This window comes from Coloeus monedula (assembly GCF_965178545.1).
Source record: "Coloeus monedula genome assembly, chromosome: Z".
Taxonomy (NCBI): Eukaryota; Metazoa; Chordata; class Aves; order Passeriformes; family Corvidae; genus Coloeus; species Coloeus monedula.
The window spans coordinates 27,556,587-27,571,338 of record NC_138822.1 but is presented as its reverse complement, the minus strand read 5'-3'; the positions used below and the strand labels follow the sequence as shown (position 1 = coordinate 27,571,338).

Here is a 14,752-nt window from a genome sequence, read left to right as displayed (position 1 = left end):
TATGCTACAACAGATAAAACCATTTTCTGCTGTGTACAGTTTTAAGCCTGGCACTCTACTGGCACAAAGGCATTACAGCATCCCAACGGCTGTACCACGGTGCTTCAGCTTGCTTCTACCCTGTGTACCTCTCATGAGTTCATGCTAACAGATTTGGGTTATTCAGCCACAACTAGTCTTCTGGCACTGAGCTCCACCTGCTGACAAGCCTCTCAAGTGTTGCAGAGCTTGCACACCAGGTCTCAATTTTGTCAACCAGCTCCAGGAAAATGCTGCAGGACGCAAAATAAATCTACTTGAAACACTTTTATAGCGGGAACAGCATTAATTTCAAACACATTCTTAAAAGTAATGGGTTTATGCCTTTATAAAATTTGCTTTTACCATGTAAGGAAAAAGGAGAAGACGTGGCACAGAGATTTCACTATATGATTGCTAAACAAAATTAATTACTATTTTATATTAACTAAGTCTATTGCCTGGCTTAAGCACTCCCTGAAGATTTCTGTAACAATTTCCAAGGCAATACTGATGCTGTAAGTTTAAAGCTTTACCGTGAAATGCAAATCATCATAATTGTACATAATTACCTGAGTACATGTTTAGCTAGCACTGCAATATTCAAAAATTAATGATGTTTTTATTTCTAATCTGATCATCAGACATATAAAAGTTGTCCGAGCCATTTTGTTGCTGTTGTTTTCTTCATTTTAATTGCCATGGACTACTGCCATGCTTTGTTGATCATATTAACAGCAAAAATGTACCTCATGTACCTTAAGACAAATGACAGGCCATACATCCACTGACTGAACACCTAAACATTTAAAAGTTAGCTCAAGTTGCTTCCAGTTACTGGTTAAATTTTATAAAGTGACATAATACATAACACTTTGGATACTAGTATATTTTTGTCAAAATATATCTGTTTACAAGGAATAACAGGCTTTTTTTTTTAATATCTAGCTCCATAATTTAAGTACAGAAGAAAATGTTAACTATGAATCTCTCATTAACATAGTGAATAGCGTAAATGCATACCTCTAAGGGGCTCAAAGACAAGAGTTTAAACTTGTAGTACCTTCAGCATTATAATTATCTCTGTCTTGCATGGTAAGTCAGTAGAAAAGTATAACTGCTACTAACAAAAACATGCTTCATTCTTCCACATACAATGACAAAACTATTATATGCAACGTTCAGAAATAACAAAAAATAGTTTTGTTTCAGTCCTTGCTACGATACCCTGATACCCTGATTGAAAAAAGGAGAATCGTTAAGCAATTTCCTTTTTTTGCTAAAATGACTACCAAGACACAGCTAACGTTCTACAAAAAATATATTGACTTAAAGCAAACCATATTGAAGACACTAACAGAGTATGAAACCTCCTACGGTTAACAGAGGCAAAAAAGAACAAGGAAAATAAGTTAAAACACTCACGTAACATTACACTGTCTATAAAAACATATCTAACAGCATTTCAGAATTTCACTCTTTGTTAGTATTCTATTATACAGTTATCTAATGTAAGAGAAGGGAAACAAAACAATTTGCAAACTATTCCACCATGAAATTGGCTCTATTTATATGATATAAATACTTAGGAGATACAAAACTTTACAAAATCACTTTGCATATCCTCTTTTAAATTTTAAACTGCAAAACAAAAAAATTACCTGTGACTGAGGTCACGAAAATTTGCTTCATAGGGATGTTGACAACACAAGACAACTATGATTTTGTAATTCTTAGGGAAAAAAAATTGTAAAACAAGCATTTACAATTAATTTCTGAAAAGGAATAAATAAGCACATTCAGGTATATCAGAGCAACATTTAGATGAACTGCTCCCAAATAAAGTGGAGAAACCTAAATGAATTTATAGCTGATAAAACAGTGATCCTCTTGAACAATACAGGTATGAGAGCCATCAGCAGCAAGAACATGTAGTTTCTGATCTTTTACAGGCCTATACTTCTAAGGAATTTGTAGCGGGTTGAGTTTGAAACCGGGCAGAAACACCAATTAAATGTAGTGGTTTTGGTTCAAAATATTCATTACTTACTTATTTTCCTTCTGTGAGATAAGAATTAGGAGAAAAGCAAAGCAGGCACAAACCTTAAACAGTTGCAGTACAATGAAAGAGTTTTATTACTAATAGAATTAAAAGTAAAGAGACAATAACAAAACAAAAAAACAAATCCCCCCCCCCCCCTCCAGCCAGCACTTCTCTCCTTTTACCTAGCTCACACAAGGGATAACAGAACATGGGTTGTTAGTCAGTGTTCCAGTTCTTGAAAAGTCTCTCTCTTATGCTTAAGGGAAAAAAGGGTTTTTCCTTCAGTTGCACGTGGTTCCCAAACTGCCACCAACAGCAGACCCGCCCGGAAACAAACAATCTGCTGTGTGTAGAACATCTCTCCCATGAAAAATCTCACAGTTCCTTCACACTGCAAAACATGGGCCATCACATGGGGTTATTCATCTTTTTAAGGATAAGTTCTTTTGGCCTGCACACAAAGGCTCTTCTTCGCCACAAGTCTCTAGCAGCCTCTTACTACTATATAGCCTGGCATCGGGCATTCTTCACAATACATCATCATTCTTCACAATACACCATCCCCCCATGTTCTTCAAATGGATTAAAGAGACAAACAGTTTGTGGTATTACAATTTCTTACCACGGCATGCAAGAAGGTTTCTTTTAAGCTGCCCGCCAGAATCGTGGCACCGCCCTCTTTTCTCCCAGTCGCCATGCTCAGCTCTGTCCCATGTGGCTCACTTCTCTTTCTCTCTGACTGACACCGCCATGCTGAAGAGTGTTCTTGTTCAGCCTTTACGGTGGGGAAAGCCTCGCTCCCTTTGTGCTGCTGGCTGCGTGGTGTCTTCTTCAGTTCAGCACGAAGTGTGCTGGCTGCAGACAGGAGGCTCTGCCGGCTCCCGTTGACTCCGCCGGCTCCGCATGGAGAGGAGAGGGACCCGCCGGTCCCCAGAAGCCGCGCTGGATGGGTTTAGCTGTGAGCAGTCCATGGCTGGTTTTAGCTGTGAGCAGTCCATGGCTGGTTTTAGCTGCCTGTGGCTCTGAGGCAGTCCGCCCCCCAGCCACCCAGGGTCCGTGCTGCGGTGTTGGGAAAGGGGGAAAGGGGGAAAGGGGCAGTGGCCCCGGCCCGGCCCGGCGGGGCCGGGAGGCTCCGGAGCCCCCACCTCCCAGCAAGCGAGCTCCGACCAAAAGGGGGAAGTCCCGCCTTTCTGTGCAGTTTAAATATGTAAATTGTGAGAAGCGTAATTGGTCTTAAAGACTGTCCATCAACTCAGGGTCAACCCAATACAGAATTTTACTAAAAAAAAAAAATAAAAATCCCATTTTAAAAATCACCAGGATGTTCATTTACAGAAACAACCCATCAGAGTATTATTTTTTCATCTTGAGATACAGTCAAGACTGCCAAGTCAGGGCAATGCCAGACATGAGCACAGACTGGGAGAAAGAAGAACACATCAAGAGCAGCCCTGCAGAGAAGGACTTGGGGATGCTGGCAGACAAAAAGCTACACGTGAGCCAACACTGTGGACTTGCAGCCCAAAGGGTCAACGACACCCTGGGCTATGCCCAAAGCACCATGAGCAGCAGGACAATGGAGGTGACTTGCTCCCTCTACTCTGCCCCTGTGAGATTCCGCCTTGAGAACTACACCCAGGTCTGGGGTCCTTAACACCAAAAAGAGAAGGAGCTGTTGGAACACGTCCAGAGGAAAGCCACTAAGTTGATCACAGGGCTGGAGCACCTCTCCTTTGACAACAGGCTGAGGGAGGAGTTGTTCACCCTGGAGAAAGGAAGATCTTCTCCAGGAAGATCCCACTGAATCCCTTAAGCACTTAAAGGAAGATCATAAGAAAGATGGAGGGTGACTCTTTACACTGCCAGATAGTGATATGATAAGGGGAAACAGTCTTAGTCTAAAGAGGAGAGGTTCCAGCCCCTGAGCTGAGTCTTGCTCTGTGGGGAACAAAGCTCTCGCACGAGCTGTGAGAGAGGAGACAGCTCCAGTACTGACAGTGACCACTCTACACCACCTTGATCCTCTCTGCTCCACTGCAGGGTTATAGCAGTGGTCCTTTTGTGCACAGAGACAACAGGCCTGACTACTTCTGGCTCACTGGAGTGACCAGCTGGGAAGAGGCTGTTTAAGAGCAAAATGCCCCAGAGTCTACAACACCTCTCAGCACTTCTACTGTGCGCTGTAGAAGTGCTGAGCAGATAGCCCAGGTGTAAGGCCTTATCCATCATCACAGGCATAGGATCATTTTATGATCATCCCTTCTCAGAAGGCAAGGCCAATACTGACACCATCAGGCATGTTTAGCTCCTGTCTTTTTTCCAAGCCCAAAAGCTGGTAGAATTCTTTACTGAGGTGCAGGAGCCCCTGCGGGTCCTAAGGGAAAAAACAGCATGAGCAGCAGGATTAACCAGATCCAGTGCAGGCTGCAGTGGATCACAACCATTTCCTTATGGGGCAATGTCTGCTGATCCTAAGGCAGCCTCAGTACCAAAGGCTGCATGTAAATGCTGTATCCTGTACACGTACATGAACTTGACTTAGCTGTGGAAATAAAGTTGCCTGCTTTCACAGTTAACCCTGTTTTCAGTCCCATCCAGTCTCCTGTGCAAGGCAAGGACTTCCACATCTAGCACCTGCAAAATAAGTCTGCATGTCCAAGAGTGGCTTAGCCCTTCTGGCAAGCTTTGCCTTGAAGAAGCAAGGGAAGTGGTAATTCTGCTCAATTTAAATTCTTCAGATGAAAGTTAACACATCACACTTCATGACAGATCTTCTCTGCAAGGTAGCTTGAATGATCAGCATTATTTTCATTAAAGGTGCAGACACTCTGAACTCTCAGATAACAGAGGCCAGATAGAACTACATAAACTAGAGTAAGTTACTTAAAGTACAAAATCCACGTAAAAAAATAATGCTAACATTATCACTGACATACAAATATATCCCTGATTTACTTTCACAAGCTGCCTTAACAGTAAATTTCACTTACTGGTTTAAAAAATAAAACAACAAAAACCCATATTATCCTCTCTTTCAGCTTACCTAACATCACTTAGTGCTTTATGTATTTCTGCCTCCTTTTGTACCAACTTCCTGTTCCCATTTTACCTTTTCCCTGAGAAGCTGACCAGACTAAGCCTCTCATAATTAGGCCCCTTTTGAAGTGCTCTCATGGCTTTTCTCTGCAACCTCACATTGGGTTGAAGTGGCAAGGTTTTGTAAAGGGGTGCATCCTGCTCTACTGGAAGGTGTTGAAAGGGGTTGGAACTAGGCAATCTTGAAGGTCCCTTCCAACCCACAACCATCCTATGGCTCTGTGTCGCCCCTTCCCCTGCCCTCCTGCAGAGGCCACCATGCCCTGAACAGAGAACCAGCCACCCTGTGCCATCTGCCCTGGGGCACTTGTGGGCACATCGATGGCTGCACTGGACGTGATGAGACCTCACTCCTTGGAGGTGACACTGGAGGTGACACGGTGCTGGCAGTGATGGAGCTGTTTGTCTCTGTCCTCTTGGCCCTGTGTAGGCCTGCACTCAGCACACAGGATTATTTTCTCCTGCTCACTGAAACAGAGGTTTGGACACCAGAAAGCAGACTTCAGTAATCTTGAACTGAAAGGGAAGAGTACCATTCTTATGACTAGACTCATCATCTCAACTAAACCTAGCAGAAACTAATCACTAGCACTGTTACAGGGCATAACATTAAATAACTAACAAGATAGCCTACCCCAAAAACATTCCAAGCCTCCTAATCTTCTGCAATCATTATCCTGCTTCTTATTTTCTCTTTTTTCAACTTTTTGTACTTTTTAAACTTCCAGGTCACGACAAGCATACAAGCTTTGTAAAATAACGTTTTGTACCAGGGTAAATGACAACCACCACATAGTGCCTTGTAAATATTAAACAGCAGTGGAAGCAAGAGAATGCTGACAATCAAGTGTAATTGTAGAATGGGAATCAAACGGTTCCACAAATAGACAGAGGAAAAAAAAAGCTTTCCTCTCACAAACAGCCATTTAATTACATTTCACAGAGCTATTGCCCATGGGCCAAAAAGAATGCCAGGCTAAACCTCAAAGAAAAAAAATCACAAATATCTCCTACATGTCAAAACCAATCCACAAAGGCAAACACTACTGTTTGTCCCTTTAGTAAACAGGTACTGTTTGTTTGCTTTTTTATGTGGCCTACAAACTCTGCACATAGCTGCATACAACTGAGAAAAGGAAGTCACACAAAATATTAGCCACATAAGGTACTTATTTAAATTACATGAGCTCTCATTAGACCAAAAAAATTTCTTTTTAATTATTAAGAGCATGTAAACATTTAAAAATAAACTGCAAAGAAACCAATGTTCATTTCTGTTTAAGAAAAGAGTAATTACAGTACAGAAAATTCATTTCCCAATTACATACACAGCAAATCCAAGAGCTTTTGCTGTTAACTTTCTATCTACAACTGTAGATGTGTTTCTTCAACACAGCCAAGGAAATTACCAACAGCTACTCAGTCAAATTTACTAAATCTATGTAAGGGTTAAGTCTTTTCATTATAAAAGAGTGTAATGAAAATCTAAGCATCAAGTGTAGAGAAGAACAATCCAAGTCCCCAGACACAGATTGTTAGGAGTTATGGCCACTTAGAAATAAAAAGAAATCACGCAACTGAACTGCTTGTCCAAACAGCTCTCCAAAAATGCAAAGTGAAGTCCATTCACTTTAATCACTCCAGTGAGTATCTTGATACTCTGATCCTGGGTCTGAAGGACAATGGCAGGGCTACACAATTCAGTAAAACAGATGTAAAACTTACCATAGAGGTCACTGATCTGGCATCTTCTTCATAATTTACTACAGGTGGTGGTTCTTTCCCATCATTCTCTTGAACCTTTTGTTCCAGTAGTTCTTTCTGGGCTGCAAATTTTGCCTCAGAGCATCTTAATTGTTGGACTGTTTGCTTAAGTTCTTCAAGCGCTTGCTTTTGGCTCAGCAAGAGCACAATACTGCAAAGAAAAATAACAATTTAAAAATATACAAGATTCAAAATAGTTTCTTTGCTTCATAAAAGCTAGGGGAAAAAAGCATGACAATTCCTCAACATCATAATTTATTCAAAGGTAAGGCAATTCTAGAACATTTTCAAAGCAGCAAGACAGTGCAAGCAAACACATTCTCTTCTCTCTATCAGGAAAACACCCATTCTCTTCTCTCTATCACAAAAATCCTGTTGTAATAAATATAGGTGAAACTCCTGCTTTTATCCACTTTTGACTGAATTTACAAACACTGGACTTCCTCCTCCTTTAGAGAATAAATAAATTTTAGATAGTGATTTCCAGTGATGAGAAATTCACTCCAATCAGTGTAGTTGTTACAGTAATAATTTGCAATATTAAACTCACCTCACATCCAGTATAAATTCATATGGCATCACATCAGAAATATCTGTTTTTTCCCTCTGCTCCGTAAGTATTTCTGGACTGTGCTATAACTGTCTTCTTATGAAGTTAAATAAATTCATCTTTATGAGGTGCTAAAAGCAACTTTTGTCTTCTGCTTATTTTTATGGTTCTTCTATGAATACCACTCATACCCATACTCAAGACAGTCATGATTAAATCATATTGAAGGACAAGCACTTAGAGTATCTGCAGATACCCAGATGACTCTATTATCCCAAATAACTGCCAAAACCAAAGAATGACAGAAACTGCCTGAAAGACAGAATCACCCACAGTATAATACAGACACCGTTAAAACCAGTCGACCAGAGCCCAGTGACAATGTGGTCTATAGGAGATGCAGAGTTCTCACAGCCTACAAAAACAGACAAAGGAGGTAAATGGACCAGAACTATGAAGAGGATAATATGAAGGAAAATCACAGTATTGTGTTGCTCTGTATCTTCAGGACAATCCCTGGAAGACAAGCCCTCCTGCAAGCCCTACTCTTGCAGGAAAAAAGAAAGGCAAATGTTGTTCATACAGGGATTGATCCTTCAGAAACTGATGCTCAGCCAAATAAGTATTTAAATGGGTTTCAAAGTAACAGGAGAACCACCTGCCATAAAATCCTCATTGGCAGGAAAACATGCAAATCATATCCATGTAGGTGAGCATTACAACAAGTCACTAATGGACAAAACTCTGCACCATCAGCCAAATGACCATTCATTCAAAAGGCGTGAGGTATGCAGACATGATTCCCAAATCTGAAACTGAGATTTGGCACAAGCCTGCACAGATTTAAAAGCATCAGAGAAGCAAATGAACAATTATCCTGATGTTATGCTCAAGATAATGTATTTTCATCTAGTCTCCTTTATGAGAGAAAAAGGACATCACCCTGTGAAAATAATAGGCTTCAACCATCAGCTAGGCTTTGGTGAATGCTGGCTAGAGTGATATCCCCAAACACGGAATGATTTCAACCTATTAGGACACAGTGATAACAAGACATATTCTGCTAGTGAAAAGCTAGTGTCTTTCCTGAAATGAGGCAAGATGGATTACAATCTAATTTGCCTTCCCAAATCCAACTTTTAATGCTTGCCACTCCAGTCATGCATGAGGAAATAGAATCTATAAAACTACTTGCCTGTGGCTTGCATGAGTACAAACTTTAAAGTCCTTGTTGCTAGCAATAGCTGCTAGCAATAGCTACTAGCAACCTCACAGAGTGAGATCTTGTGTGAAGGATCCCTGGAGATCAGGGCAACATATAAGCAAGTGGTAAAAAGTTGAACTAAATCAAAACCCAAATATTCAATATGCTATCATGTTGAGGGGGCAGATGGTATGCTTGACATACACACATATAAATAACATACAATTAAAACATTTTCTGTGTTGAAGGTAATATCATTGTTTGAAGATGGAAAAGGATATTAGTGCCAGGATAATAGCACCAAGACACTGCCAGAAGGCATGACCTTATGCAGTCACAATTAAACCCAGTGCAACGCTGGACAAGACCTTCTGGGGATAGTAAGTACAAGTTGAAACATCCATATCACTCTGCACTGCAGCTAAAAGGTGAAAATGGGATTTATTGGAGGTAGGCATGAGCAATGACAAAGCAGAACAAGGATGATTTCAGGGAAGCCTTCATCTTACAACTAGATATGTAAGCCAGATTCCCTGCCTTTTAGTAAGACAAACAGGTACTGGTGCAATTTGAAATGGAATAATCTCCTCAACACCACAAACGTCTGCTAAAGGATCAGTCAGATAAGCCTCCACACAGTTAGAAATACAAGGATGGTCTGAACTATTTTGAGAGAGTTGTAACTGGTGACAAAACAATGCTGAGGGGGAAAAAATCAAATAACACCCCATCAAACTCAACTAGTTCAAATCCAGTTTATCCTTTAAGTAGCATACAGTAAGGAAGACAGCTCAAGAACAAAAAATTAGAAAACACACTGTGAGTGCATGTGGACTTAACCAAAGAAAGGACACGAAATATCTAATCAAAACACAGATATCATACACATAAATAACATTCTGGATGCGAATTAAATACGATACAATGTTTCATGTGACAAGGTTACTTCAACAAAGAGCTTCAAGACTTCTTCAGTCAATGAAGGATTACCTGAAGGACTTGCATTCCAATTCACTACTGGTACTGTAAATAAATACTGTAATATTTATTACCAAATTAGTAAGATTAAGACTGACTGCAACAAGAATCAGAAAATACCTCTACAGACAAAAGGTTTCTTTATCTGCTGTACTGACTTCAGTTTAGAAGAGTATGTGAATATTTTTTCTAACCAAAGGTAGAAGAAAAACCTGAAGACATTGCCCAAGAATGATTCTGTATAATAATGTTTATTTATGATGCACTACAACACTCATTAAGCCCTCACCTTTGGTATTTACTATGCAGTAGTACAGGATATGAGATTTACATTCTTTACATCTGCACTTTTGTAAAGGAAATGCAAAGAAGAATGAACTTAACCTCACAAGTTCCAAACATGTTACTGCATAAGAACAAGTCGTGCACGACTCTGAAAGCCTTTCACAGAATTACACCTATACAAGGAATTCTGTCAAACAGAAAGGCAACTGAATTCACTCATCTTCTCAGATCAAATTGAACTGAACTAATCAAAGGTCCAGCTCCTGAGCCATGCTGAAATGATAACAATTATATTAAACTCATGGAGCTGCTCAATTCTTCAATGTGTTTGGGTCTGCAGTGGGCAAGGGTTATTTTAGAGATGAGAAACTAATTTACTGTTGTTTTTCACAGTAATTGCTACACACAAAAGCAGAACAAGATTAGTGAAAGTTACTTCTTATTTAAGTTTTAGGAATTGCATTATAGACATTTCCCCCCCTCAAATTATTGTATTTTGAAATTTAATTTCAACTTACTCAGATTTCTTTTCACATGTCTTAGAGGACTCTTCTATTTTTTTCTCTAGCTCCAACACCAGTTCCTCTTTGCTCAAAAGGGTTTGCTGTGTCTGCATCAGTTCTTCTATTACTGTTTTTAACCTGTAAAATAGATTTCAGAAACCCAAGTTGTGAATGCATAAATTGTGTAGATTTGGGAACATGGTAATATTTTTCCTGAAGATGTAAAAGAGCATTATTTTTTTTTTTATCTCACTCAGTGCTTGGTGATAATTTTTTTCTTTTTTTGTGTGGATATACCTTTACATTGGGAATCTGCATTATTACAGATTCCATACTAGCCTCTGTATACAAACAAGGTTACAGAATGATCTGCAGCCTGCAGGTTCTCCTATCAAGAAGTATTTTTTCCAAAAATACATGATGAGTTCTGTGAATTAATGCCTTCCTAATATATTGCTAAATTATGAGATGCTTTAAGAAAGACAAAAGCCTTCCAACTCCTAAAGCATGCGTTAAATAAATACCCAGAATCAGTAGCTGGGTTGTATTTACTTTAGAAATAGCAAAAATACAAATGATCGCTTTCTGTTGTAATAGTGATTACATCTTGATTCACAATTATCCTTTTTAGGTTACAATCTCTGGCAATGGTTAATTCAAAGTAAAGATAAAACTGTACAAAAACACTCAATACTAACAGAGAAGGGGTTATTACACTTTAAAACCATTACTGACACTTTGTAATTATCCTGGTAAATATTCCGGTAACAAAAAAAAAAAAAAAAATCAGTGAATATACAACAACACTTACATTCTGAACAATGCATGTAAATGTCTTACACAATGATGACTTCTAAAATGCATATCAATGTTGACTTCAATAAATTGTTAAGTCAGAACAATCTCTTAAAAATAAATAAGCATGTACATTTTGTTTCCTTCTTGGTATTTATCTATGCATCTTTGACTATCTTACTTTATTTCCCCTGTACTTTCAAGCCCAATTTCAATAAAATTACTGAAGTAAAGAGTGGAACACAAGCAAAATATATGTAGTAATTACCACTGCACAGATCTATGGACTAAAACCATTCCAGACCAGGGAGCAGCACACCCAACTCTCTAAATATCTAGGAGGCACATTCCACATGGCCATACATACCAAATTGAATTACTTGATTCTAAACACTGAATCAGTCCTCTCCTTCCAATGCATTTTATACAATGTTGATTATATATGATCTGTACTCAGTCATACGTTTTATTCTAGGAGACTTAAATTACTTAAAAAAGCCAGAGAGTGAATGACCAAAATTTATTTCCCAAAAGACAAACCTTCCACATGTGTTTATTTTGAGATAATATAAATACTTAAAACATTTCCCTCAAAGTAACATCCTCACAGCTCCGCTTTTCATAGATATTTTTATTAGTTTTAGGCTATCAAAATCTGTATGCTGAACTTCTCTGTGTTTTCTTACACTGGGTCTCCCACTTATTGCCAACTAATGTTTTTTATTTCAATACCTTGCTAAAGAAAGTAATTAACAATTTTTAACTGCTTTTTGATCAGCTTTATAAATAAAATTTTAATCTACACTGTATTTGCTTAACAACTGATTTACAAGAAGCAGATGTTTTATCTAATGATCTTACATCAATAGTCATGAAATTAAAACCTAATTAATAAGACTGTTCATCACTGGAAGGGAAGAGCATATACATGCAGAACCAATATCTTCCTTATTTCACCACTTTAAAAATATTAGATTTTATATTTTATATTGCGGCATCAGATCAAAATATTAAGCTGATGTAGTTCTTCCTGAAACTTCTGAGATACTTCAGGACATTTTTATTTATCTTCAAGAAAAGAAAAAAAAAGCTATCATATACACCAAACTCACTTGCCTCCTTCTACTCAAAATCTATTTTTTGTTTAAACAATAACTTTTACTCAAACTGGCTACAGCTGACTGGCTGCATCTGTCTTGTATCATCTTGGCTGAGGTCTGCCAAAGGAATTTTCTAGGGGTGTCGTATTTGCCTTCTGGATACAATCAGTTTACAAAAGTGTTTCTATTACTAACCAGTTGATCACTGTAATACTTATCAGCCTTAAAAACCACACAATACCCCTACCTGGAAAGCTTCCTTTTGTATTTCTTTAGTTATAAGCTCCATTCTGCTGCATCTATTGGTTAAAATAAATCCTTGATCTTACAGAACTTGTATTTCAGAATAATTCGATATGAATATGCTCTCAGCTTTTAATGCATATCTCTTCAAAGCGTAAACTTCTATTCTGCTATACTTTTCAGAATTTCTCAGTAGTATTCAGTGACATTTATTAATATTTATTGGAAGACACCTTAACTCATTCCTTAGAAAGGTTAGCTGGTCAACACTGACTTTTAACTAACTCCCTTTGTCAAAACTTTATTCATAAATATAAGTTTACCTTAAAATGTAAAAGCCAGTTTTCTCATCATACTCCCTTAAAAAATACTTTATTATAAACAGTTATGATGCAAAACCATCATTCTTCCTTTGCATACTCAATAAAACAGCTGATTCAACCAAATATTATTGATTACAAATCAATATATGTCTCTGAATGTTTTAAATGTTTGTGAAATAAATCCACCATGTGCACTTATTTTATTTGGTAGATACTGAAGGTAGTTCTCCTCTGCAGAAACATAATGACATAGCATTTTAAAGCTCTAAGGCCACACTTTCAATACTAAAGATCAAAAGTCAAATTTCTATTGTTTCATCATGTACAGAACTGATTTTTTAAAAAGTCATCAACTACGGATAAATGATGTAGTACACTTCTCTTACTTGCAAATTTCTAGTCATACAGAGTTAATGCAAATACCTGTGGAGGCTTTTTGGCTGCACTGGCTTTAAGGCAAGACTGTAATAACATACCTAAAACACAGTTTACAAGGTCTACGAGTAACAACAGATACAGAGAACTGTAACAAAAAATAAAGGGTTCTCACCTGCATTAAAAAGCAGAAGGATAAACAGGATAAGACTAAACACTTTTTATAGTCCCACGGGACAGTGAACCTTCATAAATAATCTGCACTGCCTAATATGATCATAATAATCCAAATAAGAGTTTGAAAAGTGACAAAGAATGCTGATCATATAATGTTATTTGAGGTAGGAGGAAGGCTCTGAATGTAAGGCATGCAAAAGGATTATTATGGACTCTATGACACACTATACCCGGGCTGTCATTTCAACACATATGGAAATAGGCAAATATACAGTAAGGAGAAAATAATCCAAAGCTTTATGTGGAGAATGGAGCATGGTTCTAAAATGACCATTACCACTCAAAAATGAAATCTTGGAGATACAGTAGATGATTCCCTGAAAACCCCGGCTTGATGAGCTGCTGGGGTCAGAAAGTCAAATTGAATGATTCTCTAGGATTTGTTAAAACCAAAGCAGAATAAGAACACAGGAAACTTTGGAAGGCCGCTCTCTAAATTATGTATCTGGATTACCTGTAAAAGTCTAGTCATTAATCTCAAAACCAATATAGTAACCTTGAAAACATTTAAATAAAGACTACAAGATAACCAAAGGATGAGCAAGCTTTGGGAAAGGACAGACTAAAGCTAAAAGAACACTCTGAAACAGAGATCACAGAACAGAAGGTGAACAGAAATTTACATTATCATAGGCAGAAAGGAACAGATTGTTCCTATTCTCTTCCAAAACAAAAGCTTAAGAGACATAAAATGAAAAAAGATATCAGCAGGTTCACAAAATAGGAAGCTAATTTCTGGAATTCCTTGACCAAAAATTCTATGGACAACAGATACTTTTACAAACTGAACATGACTGAAGAAGGTCTGACCTAATACAGTTTAACTGTTTTTTCTCAGAGTCCTAAATCTATACCAGAAAGTGAACACCTTAAAGACAGCAACTTAATAGAGATACCTGATTCCTGTTCCAGAAATAATGCCACACCATAAAATTTCTCACCCAAATTCACAAAACAATTTCAAGTGGATGAATGTAAGGTTTGCAAGAGAACACAATGAAAATTGTACTGAAAATGTATATATGTAGGCAAATATACAGACATAGCATTTATAACACAATTATACATTTCATCAGAAACGTTTATCAGAAAAGCAACATTTCATCTCTTTTACCTAGATATGTTGCTGTCTCATTTCTAAACAGTGGGATACAAAAGGCAAACCAAACATGAACTTACCTTTTTGAGCTATGGAAGGCAGAATCTTAGAAAAATTGTAATATTCTATTGAAAAGGG

The 14,752-nt window shown here is 37.9% G+C and overlaps 1 protein-coding gene across 2 annotated transcripts in view; it reads right to left on the bottom strand.

Moving 5' to 3' along the window:
- The window catches only part of FER (FER tyrosine kinase), a 159,827-nt gene that overhangs the window by 99,887 nt on the left and 45,188 nt on the right, over nt 1–14,752 (bottom strand). For both annotated transcript variants that reach the window (XM_082301263.1, XM_082301262.1), the window contains exons 10-11: nt 10,458–10,580; nt 6,884–7,073 (exon numbers count right to left, since the gene is read on the bottom strand). In XM_082301263.1, the coding sequence (XP_082157389.1) occupies nt 6,884–7,073; nt 10,458–10,580 (313 nt within the window). The remainder of the gene's footprint in view (nt 1–6,883; nt 7,074–10,457; nt 10,581–14,752) is intronic.